The following is a 12,500-nucleotide window of genomic DNA, read 5'->3' as shown; positions in this document are numbered from 1 at the left end:
ACACGAGATACAGTAGTTCGGGTCTTCTCGGGTCCGTTCGGTTAAAACACATTCATTTTAAATTACCCGAGACCCGATGCCGCTGTTATTATACCCGACACGTGTCCGAGACACACGTGAAACTTTTAGACCCGAACCCGCTCGGGTCTCGGGTCGGACCTCGGGTTTTCGGATCTAAGTGGACCCTTGAAGACCTCTACTAAACACCTTTCCTGTTAATGTCAAATGATTTAATTACTTAATAATATTCATCATTTCATTATTATTATATTTTTTTGCTTGTTTTTCAGACACGTAATGATAAGTAGAACATTTTAGGATGTTATGTTACAGATGAACTGGAGAGTCCTTTTGAATATTTAAATGCATACATTTGCATGCTTAATGAATGACGTACCTTTTCATTGTGAAGCTCAAAAGAAGGAAAGCCTTTTTGTTCACGTCACTCAGTTTAGGATTTACTTTACTCACAGATGTGATGAACGTCACTTAACAAACGTGGTGATGAATGTAAGTAATGTGAGTGATGCGAGCTTTAATGTTAAGTGTGATGCGGTGTTACGGTTGTCAGGACTACCAGAGGATGCTGGACCTGATGAGGGAGATTATTCTGGCCACTGATTTGGCTCATCACCTGCGCATCTTTAAAGACCTGCAGAAGATGGCAGAAGGTAAAACAGCTAGATCCTGTATAAATGGGTCGTTTATCTGTCACAATGATGGCATTAAAAAAAACTGTAAAATATTCAGTGTTGTTTCTGTGTTAAATTCATTTCAACTACAACACATAAGATATTAAAATAAATCATTTTTATAAAAATATGTGTGTGATGATAAAAACACGACACTGATCCCATACCTGGGATCAGTATTTGGCAGATGCCAGAAAAAAAAAATTAAATGAATGGAAAATTAAATTTGGATTTTTTTTTTAGGGGCTCAATGGACTTTTATAGAAATAAATTCGTATTTATTTATTTAATAAAATTATATTTCAGATTTCATTAAAGATGTGATTTTTAGTTTTGAAACTTAGTAATTTATAAAAATGCAAGGTCATTTATTTATTAATTTATTTAATTCATATGAAATTAAATTACAGAGCTGTAGAGTAGGTGTAGTGGTTGTGTAGTGGTTCATTTGTAATGAAGATGATGATGATGATGTGTTGTAGCTGGATACAATCCAAAGAGCCAGACTCACCGCAGCCTACTGTTGTGCCTACTGATGACCTCTTGTGACCTCTCGGATCAGACCAAGGACTGGAAGACCACTAGGAAGATTGCCGTAAGAGGATGACCTTTAACATTTTATACTCTCTTCTTCTTTACATGAAATGAAACAGTGATTATGAGGTCAGAGGTCAGTGTCAGAGGATGTTCACAGCTTGGTCTGGATGCTGCTCGGTGTTAGATTCAGCACCTTCAGAAGTGTCGTTAACTTCTACTGTTAATCTTCACTGAACAGCTTCACACCCTCAGAGAGATTAAAGCACATGTTCGAGAGCAAATGTGCTGGAGCAAAAATATCCTTATGTTCAGTTATTTTACTGATGGAAATCTATCCAAGCAATCATAAAGTCATCATTGTGTTATCATTTCATTTCTCACTTTCATTCTCTTTCTGTCTTCTAGGAGCTGATCTACAAAGAGTTTTTCTCTCAGGGTGATCTGGTATGTCATGTGTGTGTGTGTGTGTGTGTGTGTGTGTGTGTGTGTGTGTGTGTGTGTGTGTGTGTGTGTGTGTGTGAGAGAGAGAGAGAGAGGTACTGTACATAGCACAAAATGTATAATAGAATTCTAATATTGTGTTATAAACGTGTGTGAGTGTGTGTGTGTGTGTGTGTGAGAGAGAGAGAGAGAGAGAGAGAGAGAGAGAGAGAGTTTATGAAAAAAGCCAAATAACACATAACGTGTATAAGATTTGGGTTGTTACTACTGTTACTGTGATTTTATGTTACAAATGTGTGTGTGTGTGTGTGTGTGTGTGTGTGTGTGTGTGTGTGTGTGTGTGTGTGTGTGTGAGAGAGAGAGAGAGGGGGGGGGTACTGTACATATCACAAAATGTGTAATAGAATTCTTATAATAGAATTTTAATATTGTGTATAAACGTGTGTGAGTGTGTGAGAGAAAGAGAGAGAGAGAGAGAGAGAGAGAGAGAGTTTATGAAAAAAGCCACATAACATAATGTGTATAAGATTTGGGTTGTTACTATTGTTACTGTGATCTTATGTTACAAACGTGTGTGTGTGTGTGTGTGTGTGTGTGTGTGTGTGTGTGTGTGTGTGTGTGTGTGTGTAGGAGAAGGCGATGGGGAACAGGCCCAGTGAGATGATGGACAGGGAGAAGGCGTACATTCCCGAGTTACAGATCAGCTTTATGGAACACATTGCAATGCCCATCTACAAGTGAGTTAAACATCTAACTTACTTCTAAATAATCAGCTCAGGGCTCCATGATGAGGCTTTTAGGTCAAATCAAGACAGGAACTATACTGAACTGAACTAAGGGCTGAAAAGAAGTTGTCTTCCTGTAGCCACATAAAGTGCATCGCGTGACAGTGCGAGATAAAAGACAATATAATATACTACAGGACAGAAACAACAAACAGAGCCGACTAGTGTACAGTGTGTGTGTGGACCATGAGGTAAAGCAAAGGATGCTTCTAAACAAATGAACATAAAATAGCAGCATTTAAACACTGCGAAGTTGTAGATCAGTGGTTCAAACCCCAGGTCCTCCAAGCTGCCACTCCTGGGCCCCTGAGCAAGGCCCTTCACCCTCAATTGTCCAGCTGTATAAATGAGATAAATGTAGGAAGCGTCTCCCAAATGGCGTAAACGTATAGCTGTTAAAGTGGAATGTATGAAAAAAAAACACACGAGATTCAGCAGAACCGAAAAAAGTGGTGTGTGTGTGTGTGTGTGTGTGTGTGTGTGTGTGTGTGTGTGTGTGTGTGTGTGTGTGTGTGTGTGTGTGAGTGTGAGAGAGAAAGAGTATAAGAAAATCCCTTTTAATGTACAATAATGTATAATTATAAAATTGCTATCAATAAATTAGAAATAAATATCAATAAATTATTGCTCATTTTTATAAAACACAATTATACAATTATTGTATATTAAACACAATTATTAACACTTATTCTTTTAATTTAATGTAATGTATATTTTCTTTTTTATGTCCGTTCTAAAGAGGCTGACTGACTTTTTCCGGATGTCTCATAAGAACCTAAGGTGCTAAGGTTCCTTTGTGTCTGATATAAAACCCTGATCCAAAGGAAGGAAAGATTTCTCTACATTTTAGCATGAGATTAAACAAACTGACTAAAAGACAGATTTTTCCTTGACATTTTTTATCACTCAGGGGTTCCAACAGTTCTAGAGAGTAAAGTTTGTGTGAAGTTGTTTAGCTCTGATATAATAAAAGCTCGTCCTCTTTGCCAGGCTGCTGCATGAGATTTTCCCGCGTTCATCAGAACTCTACGAGCGCGTTGCAGCGAATCGCGAGCAGTGGACCAAAGTTTCACACAAGTTCAACATCCGCGGTTTACCCAGCAACAACTCACTGGACTTCCTGGACGAGGAATACGAGCTGATGCAGGCACAGGGAGCGTTCGGTGAGGACGGTCACCGCATGAACGGTTGCCTGGACGACGAGTGCAGCAAGACGGACCAGTGAAACGTTTGGAGTGTGAAACAGGTAGACATTACGCCTTCGTGACGTCTACGAGAGGACGGCGTGGTAAACTGGGACGTGTTTGGATGACCGTCGAGACACTGGAGTTTTGATGCTAGAGCTGATATGCTGCAGATAATGATGTCATTTCCTGCCATTGGAACCATTTGTGCAAGCAGAACACTTCACTTGTCGTGGGGCCGGAGGCAGAGCCTCGTGATCTCTTGTCGAATATTTCTTGAGATATGTTCTTTAATTATTTACTTAATGTTTTGATAGCTGAACAAAGCCTGAGTGTTTGATTTTATACATATTCTCTATCCCGCTGTAAACATTATAAACGCCATCCAAACGTATAGGAGTGAGTTTTAAAATGTCATCGTCGCAAGCTAGCTCTTTAATTTTACACACACAATTGTTTTGTTTTCTTTTTGTAAAGACAATCAACCCGTACAAGTCCTTTACCTCCCTTTTCACATCCTCATGAGTGAGACTTCACTTGAGATGAAGTGAGAGTGTAGTGAAGGTCAACACACTCAGAGAGTTACTAAAACATTCACACTAGTCACGTCAACAGGCTGATTGTCATGACTTTTGTCCCAGATGTTCAAATCTTTCTCCTCTAAAAGGCTGCAGAAAGTTTGGCCTCGATCCCTCGTCCGGTCACATGACTCAGTTCAGCTAAAAACTCTCAAATGCACTCGTTTTTCCGTTCAGAAATCCCACCCGAGCTCCAGTTGGAACGGCTTTGTTTATGAGATGAGAGATTTAACCTGCTTTAACTGTGGAGTTCAGTGTTTATCGTCACCATTTGACCCAAAGACTTAAACTGTGTCCGATGAATTTTAAGGCCACTTCAGTACAAATCTCCGGACTTTGGGAACCAGCCGAGGTCCGACGTCTTGTACATATAACGTTATCAGAGGAATATTAAGGGCTACGGCGCTTTCCGAGGCACGTGAAGAGGTTTATTTCTCAGGCGGAAAACAGAATTATGTATAAATATGGATTTGCCTTAACACATATGTGTTGCCTTTCTGAGTAGAGTGAAACACTGTATATACACACACACACAAACACACACACAGCTCAGCGTGTACAGGCGTTTTAACACGGGTGTGTAAGTCTAAAAGCCCCAGGACGAATAGGATTATGAATTAGATTGCAGTAATAACAGCTCTGTTTCCAGACACCATGAGTGAGTGAGGTTTTCACACACAGTGTCTGATTAAATTGAATGGTTTTGTATAAACCAGCATCTTTATATATATATATATATATATATGTATATATATATATATATATATATATATATATATATATATATATATATATATATATAAAGAAATCAAATTGAATTCTGTCTAAAAATAAATAAGTAAATTAATAAAAAATAAAAATGTACAAATTGTGAGAAGAAAAAAAAGTATTTCGTTAAACTCTACTTAAAGGATCATTTACTTTTAGAATCGTTAGATTGAACATAATTAAAGGGTGCCAAGACTTTCTCACCTCCGTCAACACGGCTGCCACGTCAGCTTTCCACACGTGATTTACTACTGAAAGCCACAAAACCAGTCGTATAAATTATTTTCTGTACACAATGCATGAGCCAGACTTTTTCAGATATATATATATACAAATAGATATTTATTTTAAACTCCAATAATTTGAAACAATTTTCTGTTTAAACACCGACTTGAATTTTTATGGTTTTAATGATTTGATCCCGTTTCCTTCACGCCGTAGTTTCACACACAGGATCGTGCGTTTTCAGCTTCAGCTCTCGTGTGCAACACGTCCTTCCTGCCACATGTAAAGATCATGTTTTTAAACTATTACTTTTTACTCGACGCGTTTTCTGCTAATTTCTTCGTATCTGTAGGTGGAAATGAAATTTTCCTTCTGGTTGTTTTTTGTTTGTTTGTTTGTTTTGTTTTGTTTTCTTCCTCACTAACACATGAAGGTTTCTCTTGTGCCAATGTGTCACTCTGAAAAACAAGACAGACTTTACTGTACATATGAAATTAAAGAAATGTTTCTCTATTCTATGTAATTAACAGATGTTTAAAAAAAAAAGCGAGATATTTTATCTATTTAAACAGAGCGTGTGTAACGACAATATTGCCGGTCTTTCTTCACTATCAGTGGTTTTTCTTAGATTTAGTGGCCTTCCTAACATTTCTGCAGAATTCAGATATTAAAAGGTATTTAAAAGAAAAAGAAAAAAAAAAAGACGTTTATAATTAGACGTGTAATGTAAAGTTAGGGCTGCTTATGATCTTTAAAAAATAAAAATAAAAAAAAGTTGAAAAACTTTAAGCATAAAGTTTAGTTTGGGTTTAAAAAAATTGTAAAAAAACAAACAAACAAATGAAGAAACAAAAAAAACCTCAGTCACATTATCAACATTTCACCTCCAGTTAGTTCCAAAAAGAGATTAATAAATAAAGAAAAGAAAAAAAGAAAAAAAAAAAGAAACCACTGATGAATTAACGGATGTTGTGGGATTTCTGTGGCTCTGGTGATTGTTTTCTTTCTGTTCTGTACTGAAGTGTTTTGCTGGTCGTGGCCTCGAGTGAACACTGTGTACATAATTGTACAGCTTCGATCGTGTCTCTGAAAAGGACAAAAGGTCAGTTACAGTTATCATAAATATATGAATATAAAAACTGCAGTGAATTTTTTCCCCCCCAAATAAATGTCCTAAAACGGCTGCAATGTGTTTTCATTCAAATTCTATAAAGCAGTACAAAGCCCACGAATTTAAGACAAAATAAAATAAATACTTTATTTGAAATGATGATGCCACAAAATACTCTCTCTCTCACACACACACACACGTCAACCTCAAACAGCAGGAAGTTTAAAAGCAGCTACACAAACATACATACATCGACAACATCGTTAGGATTGATGGGATGAAGTGACAAACAAAACAAATTCCAAATTTCATTTCAAACCTGTTAAAAATTTTCACATCTTAAATGAATTATAAAATATATTTCACAGGTTGGTCCTATAGATATATGCTTTTTGCTTTTTTTTAATGTACATTTTGAACAATTTCTAAGATTGTTAAATGTGTTTTAAACTCCAATCACTTTCTTAAAAATAAAAAAAATCCCTGATTAAACGTCGCTCTTACAGCAGATTTATACTGATCTTGTACCCGAAGGTCCAGAGAAACTAAAGACAGTTTTAATACAGTTTAACTGAACATGAGACAACATGAGATGCACAAAAGGTTGTATTTGTAAAGTAAAAGCTTACTTTAATCACTTATAAACAAAAAAAAAGCTGGTTAAATAGCCAGTCTTGCTTTCTTGAATCTACAGGTTCAAGTTCATGTTTTTTTTCTTCTTCTCACGTTCATGAATACTTTCTGTGTGTGTGTGTGTGTGTGTGTTTGTGGCTGGAAAAATCAACAACAGATTAAACCCCGGGTCTGAGTCATACGTTTCATCGGCAGGGAGATTTCTTCTGTTTTTACACTAAGATTAATGAGGAACATTTTCTTTTATTACAGAGCTGGAAAATAGCTCAGTTATTCCTACAGTGATAACTGATCGTTTTATAGGTATGAGTAAAAAGTAAAACTGCCCCCCCCCCCTACAGTTGTCCCTGCATTTAAGCATCTAACAAATATTAACGTTTCTTATTGAAGAGAACACGAAAAGCCTGAAGTACTGAAAAGGGAACCGTTCTAAACCGTTGGTCATTTCTGTGAAGTTTGGACTCTTTCTTGCCATTTATTACCTGATAGATCATCAGTTCCTGCTCTTACATTAAGATCTTTATCTGTCGGTCAGTCTTATGTTCAGTTTTGTGTGTCTTGTAGACATTCCTGTCTTTACGTATGTGACGGATCTAAACAGAGACTAGATCATTCTAGTTGTGTACTGAGAAAAAAGTTTGTGGCGTGAATGTGCTTATATATATATAAAAAATTAAAAGCTTTTATTTTGCCGATTGTGATTTTTCTCTTCTCCCCAGTACTGTGTGTGTAGCGGAGAAATAAAAAGGTCTCCTGACGCTGAACCCGGATTTACTGGTGTTTCAACACCACCATCTGAACTTCTAAATCACTATGAGCACGTGATTGGTCCTGATTCCTGGTGGTGTGTGTGTGTGTGTGTGTGTGTGTGTCAGTAATCCCAGTAGTGTTGGTCCAGGCTCAGTGAAGTCTGCAGTGTGCGCATGTCCTTGAGCAAACGCAGACTGTCCTTACTGCGCTCTCCTGGTTTGGACTTGGCCTTCAGTGCAGATGTGAACTTCAATTCACCTTCATGCTGACGAGACTGCTTCTTTAACTTCTCCACCTGTCAGACACACACACACACACACCTGATGCACGCTGACCTGCTGCTTTGTTTTTAAGGAACACATGGGTGGACAGATCATGACTGATTGGTTGATGTCCTATTATCATTATGTAACACTAGTTGATGTGACGTGATAAACAAAATAACTGGAATAATCCAGAATCAAAGTTTCTACTTTATTAAAATTCAATTAAAAGCAGTTGAAGTGACTGAAGGAACATTTTACAGTTGACTTTTTAGTGTCAGTTTTACAAAGGACCACCAGAGGGCGCCAACACCACGCTTTGTCTTTTCTTCTATGACTGTAGAAAAGACATTATTGATATTCACAAACTCTGGTGTTTATAATCATTTATATTCACACTCTCTGGTGTCACCCAAATAAGGATGAGGTTTTACTTTTCAATTTAATTTTATTTGGATAGCGCTTTTAACAACAGGTCTCCATTACAGAACATAAACAATACAAAAAGTTCTCACAACACAAACATTTAATGTTCTGCAAAGCTGCTTTGAGAATTATTCCATCACATTAACTGTGATAATGACAAGAAATAACAGCAATCCTAAAAATGTTCTTTATAATTTCGATATTTCTTCTTATTTTAAACTTTGTATTCGTTACTATGAACACCTTATATTATAAATATATGATATTGTGGTATATAAAAATGAATAAATACTTCTGCTAACGATTACTGTTGTATTTTTTACAAAAATAAATTGACTCATTTATAAAATAAATAAGTAAATCTTGTAAAAGTAAATACATTTGAAATTTTATTAGACGTAAACAAATTAAGTAAATAAATTAGTACAAATTCATAAAATACTCTTGTGGGAGAATCGCAGACAGTTTATTGAAGCTGAGATGGCAGTTTTTATTTGTTTTAATATATTTAATTTATTTTTATATCAATTATTTTGCACATGTAAACATACTCAGTTAGAACATTTTGAAATATGATTTTAAAAGTTGAACTCTGAAAATGCTACGGATGTCATTTTTAAAATATCTTTTTATTTTAATTGTTTTTGATTTGATTTTGTATTTGATTTGTTCAGTTTGAGTTAATTGTGTTGGTTTTAATTATAAGTGATAAGTGTTATTTTGGTGAGGAGTGAGTAGGGGGAGCAGAGTGAGCTGTGTGAGGAGTGTGAAGAGTGAGAGGATGAAGCTGACCTGAGCCTGATGTCGTCGCACTTTAGCGATCTGTTCCCCCTTTTCCTCCATCTTCTTCACCAGGTTCTCCATCTCTCGTTCCAAATCCTGTCTCAGTCTGTCAGAGCGACACGCCTGGACCTGCTTCCCCAACTCCTGGTGCTTGCTGTCTCACACACACACACACACACACACACACACACACTGTACATAACACACACTGTACATAAATCAGTAAGTTAGAATGTGCAGGAAATAGAAAAGCATAAACTCACAAGCTGAAGTGTGCGAACTCGTCCTGTAGAGCCTGCAGCAGCTCTGAAAGCTCCTTGCTACAGGAAGAGGAGGAGAGAGAGGAGGAGCTACTGCACGATTGACACTCAGATGCCTCTTTCCCATTGGCTCTCAGAACACGCTCATTACACAGCTGAGGGTTGTGTTGCTTCAGGAGGTGGAGGACATGCTGTACGTTAGCGCGGACAGAGTGACTCGTCCCTGTGGACTACAGATAGAGTCAGTTTAGTACTATAACTAATCAAATTCTTAGTGCTACAGTGAATAAAGTGTTTAGAATTGAATTATAACCTAAGCACTGGTTTAAAGTGTAGTTTTATTTCATTGTCATGTTATTTTGCAGGTATAACGGAAGGCTCTTGAGTAAAACTAAATTTACTGTCATCTCTTAGGTTACAGTTTATTACATAATGATAAGAGAAATTTGGGAAGATTTACATATCACACCAGTGTGTGAATTAAACTGGAGTAAGGCTAGTGTGTGTGTGTGTGTGTGAGAGAGTGTGTGTGTGTGTGTGTGTGAGAGAGAGTGAGAGATAGAGTGAGTGAGTGTGTGTAAGTGTGAGAGAGTGTGTGTGTGTGTGTGTTAGTGAGTGAGTTTGTGTGTGTTTGCGTGAGTGAGTGTGTGAGAGAGAGATTGTGAGAGCCAGTGTGAGAGTGTGTGTGTGTGTGTAAGTGTTTGAGTGTGTGAGACTGTGAGTGAGTGTGTGAGAGACTGTGAGTGAGTAAGTGTGTGTGAGAGAGAGTGTGAGAGAGAGAGAGAGAGTATGTAAGAGAGCGAGTGTGTGTATGAGAAAGAGAGAGAGAAAATGAGTGAGAGCAAGCAAGCGAGCGAGTGTGTGAGAGAGAGAGAGAGAGAGAGTATGTAAGAGAGCGAATGTGTGTATGAGATAGAGAGAGAGAAAATGAGTGAGAGCGAGCAAGCGAGCGAGTGTGTGTGAGAGAGAGAGAGAGAGAGAGAGAGAGAGAGAGAGAGAGAGAGAGAGTGTAAGAGCCATACTGTTCCAGCCACAAATGGTACATCCCCCAGGCTCAGTCTGTAGTGAGGCTGTGTATGAGAATGTCTCTGCTGCAAAGGCTTCTGGGAAAGAGGAAAAAAAAAAAAACAGGAACATTAATAAAGCTACTAAGTGCCTCCAGCAGTACAGGGCAAATTCCACCTCCACCCTGCCCACCTCCACCCTGCCCACTCCCCCGACACATTTAATGTAATGCCTGAGCTTTGTAATGTCAGTATTAAAGCATCACTGAGTCATTTCTGCCTTTATTACCTTGGATTGAAGTTTCTTCTTCGTGCTCTTGGAGGAGCGATGTGGGCGGGACCACACGGACTCCATCAGAACACGATTGGCTTCGAGGCCTGTCTGTAACTACAGAGCAGTCAAAAAGATGAAAGGAACAGAGTTGTATGGAAGTTATTAAGAATTATTATATCAAAACTCAGTCAGTTAATAAGAATTATTGTTTGGATGGATGGATGGACAGATGGATGGATGGACAGATGTATTGATGGACAGACAGACAGCAGTAGAGCAGTAAAACCTGAGCAGCTTTATCCTGAATGAGTTTCCTGTGATGTTCCTCCTCCTGTAGTTTACATTCCAGCTCTCGGATTTTGACCTCAGCATTGTTCTGTGTGTGTGTCAGTCTCCTGTAGTCCTGCTCCAACCTCTCCAACTTCTCACACACATCACTGGAGCTACGCACACACTCCTGTAAACAGTCACAACACACACACACACTCCTGTAAACAGTCACAACACACACACACACTCCTGTAAACAGTCACAACACACACACACACTCCTGTAAACAGTCACAACACACACACACACTCCTGTAAACAGTCACAACACACACACACTCCTGTAAACAGTCACAACACACACACACTCCTGTAAACAGTCACAACACACACACACTCCTGTAAACAGTCACAACACACACACTCCTGTAAACAGTCACAACACACACACTCCTGTAAACAGTCACAACACACACACTCCTGTAAACAGTCACAACACACACACTCCTGTAAACAGTCACAACACACACACTCCTGTAAACAGTCACAACACACACACTCCTGTAAACAGTCACAACACACACACTCCTGTAAACAGTCACAACACACACACTCCTGTAAACAGCCACAACACACACACTCCTGTAAACAGCCACAACACACACACTCCTGTAAACAGCCACAACACACACACTCCTGTAAACAGCCACAACACACACACTCCTGTAAACAGCCACAACACACACACACACACACACACACACACACACACACTCCTGTAAAGAGCCACAACACACACACACACACCTGTACACACAGACACTTTACACTCTACCTGGTGTTTGAGCATGGCTGTTCGGTCCGACTCTGTGCTCCTCACTGTTCTTTTCATTAAGTCCAACTGCTTCTCCAACCGAGCGCATTTTATTTCGGCTGCTGCTAAGTGAGAGGCAAACTCTACACACACACACACACACACACACACACACACACACACACACACACACACACACACACAAACACACAAACACACACACACACACACACCCCGATGACCAAAAAATAAAAATATAATACCTGATGATACGCTTTTGCTTTTTTCCTCAAAGACTCAAAGACCACACCCATCTTAACCACACCCACTGACCACACCCACCTAAAGCTCACTCATACAAACCACCCTGACAACACCCACCCTAAACACACTCATACAGACCACACACACTGGCCACACCCACCCTAAACACACACATATTGACCATACTCAGCCTAAACACACAGAGCATACTCACCCTAAACACCCACACAGACCACCCCCACCCTGTATTGACCCTGTGTGTGTTCAGTAGGTCTTCAGGTTCTCACCATGTTTCCTGGGTCTGTGAGAGTCTCTGTCCTCGTGTGGTTCTCTCTCTGGAATGTTCCGTTTGTGAGGGTTCTCCCCCGAGAGCTTCTTAAGGTTCCGTTCCTCTCGCATTCGCTCCAGTTCCAACCTGTGAATTTTCTCCTGTAGGTTC

The 12,500-nt window shown here is 38.9% G+C and overlaps 2 protein-coding genes across 4 annotated transcripts in view; one reads left to right on the top strand and one right to left on the bottom strand.

Annotated features, from left to right (window-relative positions):
- Positions 1-6,393, top strand: part of LOC113637857 (cGMP-dependent 3',5'-cyclic phosphodiesterase) — a 268,449-nt gene extending 262,056 nt beyond the window's left edge. The window contains 5 exon segments of the mRNA XM_047820780.1: positions 572-671; positions 1,175-1,287; positions 1,635-1,673; positions 2,301-2,407; positions 3,446-6,393. Of these exon segments, the coding sequence (XP_047676736.1) occupies positions 572-671; positions 1,175-1,287; positions 1,635-1,673; positions 2,301-2,407; positions 3,446-3,680 (594 nt within the window). The 3' untranslated portion in view covers positions 3,681-6,393.
- Positions 6,394-6,454: 61 nt separating this feature from the next.
- cep57 (centrosomal protein 57) overlaps positions 6,455-12,500 on the bottom strand; it is an 8,736-nt gene continuing 2,690 nt past the window's right edge. For 2 of the 3 annotated variants that reach the window (XM_027138748.2, XM_027138747.2), the window contains exons 3-10: positions 12,349-12,500; positions 11,819-11,940; positions 11,001-11,171; positions 10,730-10,828; positions 10,459-10,539; positions 9,440-9,666; positions 9,186-9,330; positions 6,455-7,999 (exon numbers count right to left, since the gene is read on the bottom strand). The exon at positions 12,349-12,500 is cut by the window's right edge and continues 19 nt beyond it. In XM_027138748.2, coding sequence (XP_026994549.1) covers positions 7,826-7,999; positions 9,186-9,330; positions 9,440-9,666; positions 10,459-10,539; positions 10,730-10,828; positions 11,001-11,171; positions 11,819-11,940; positions 12,349-12,500 — 1,171 coding nt within the window. In that variant the 3' untranslated portion in view covers positions 6,455-7,825. The remainder of the gene's footprint in view (positions 8,000-9,185; positions 9,331-9,439; positions 9,667-10,458; positions 10,540-10,729; positions 10,829-11,000; positions 11,172-11,818; positions 11,941-12,348) is intronic. The other variant, XM_027138749.2, reaches the window with a different exon arrangement.

The sequence above is a fragment of the Tachysurus fulvidraco genome, chromosome 11 (assembly GCF_022655615.1).
Source record: "Tachysurus fulvidraco isolate hzauxx_2018 chromosome 11, HZAU_PFXX_2.0, whole genome shotgun sequence".
In the NCBI taxonomy this organism is placed as follows: domain Eukaryota; kingdom Metazoa; phylum Chordata; class Actinopteri; order Siluriformes; family Bagridae; genus Tachysurus; species Tachysurus fulvidraco.
The sequence above is the reverse complement of the archived record's forward strand: the minus strand, read 5'-3'. Positions and strand labels throughout refer to the sequence as shown.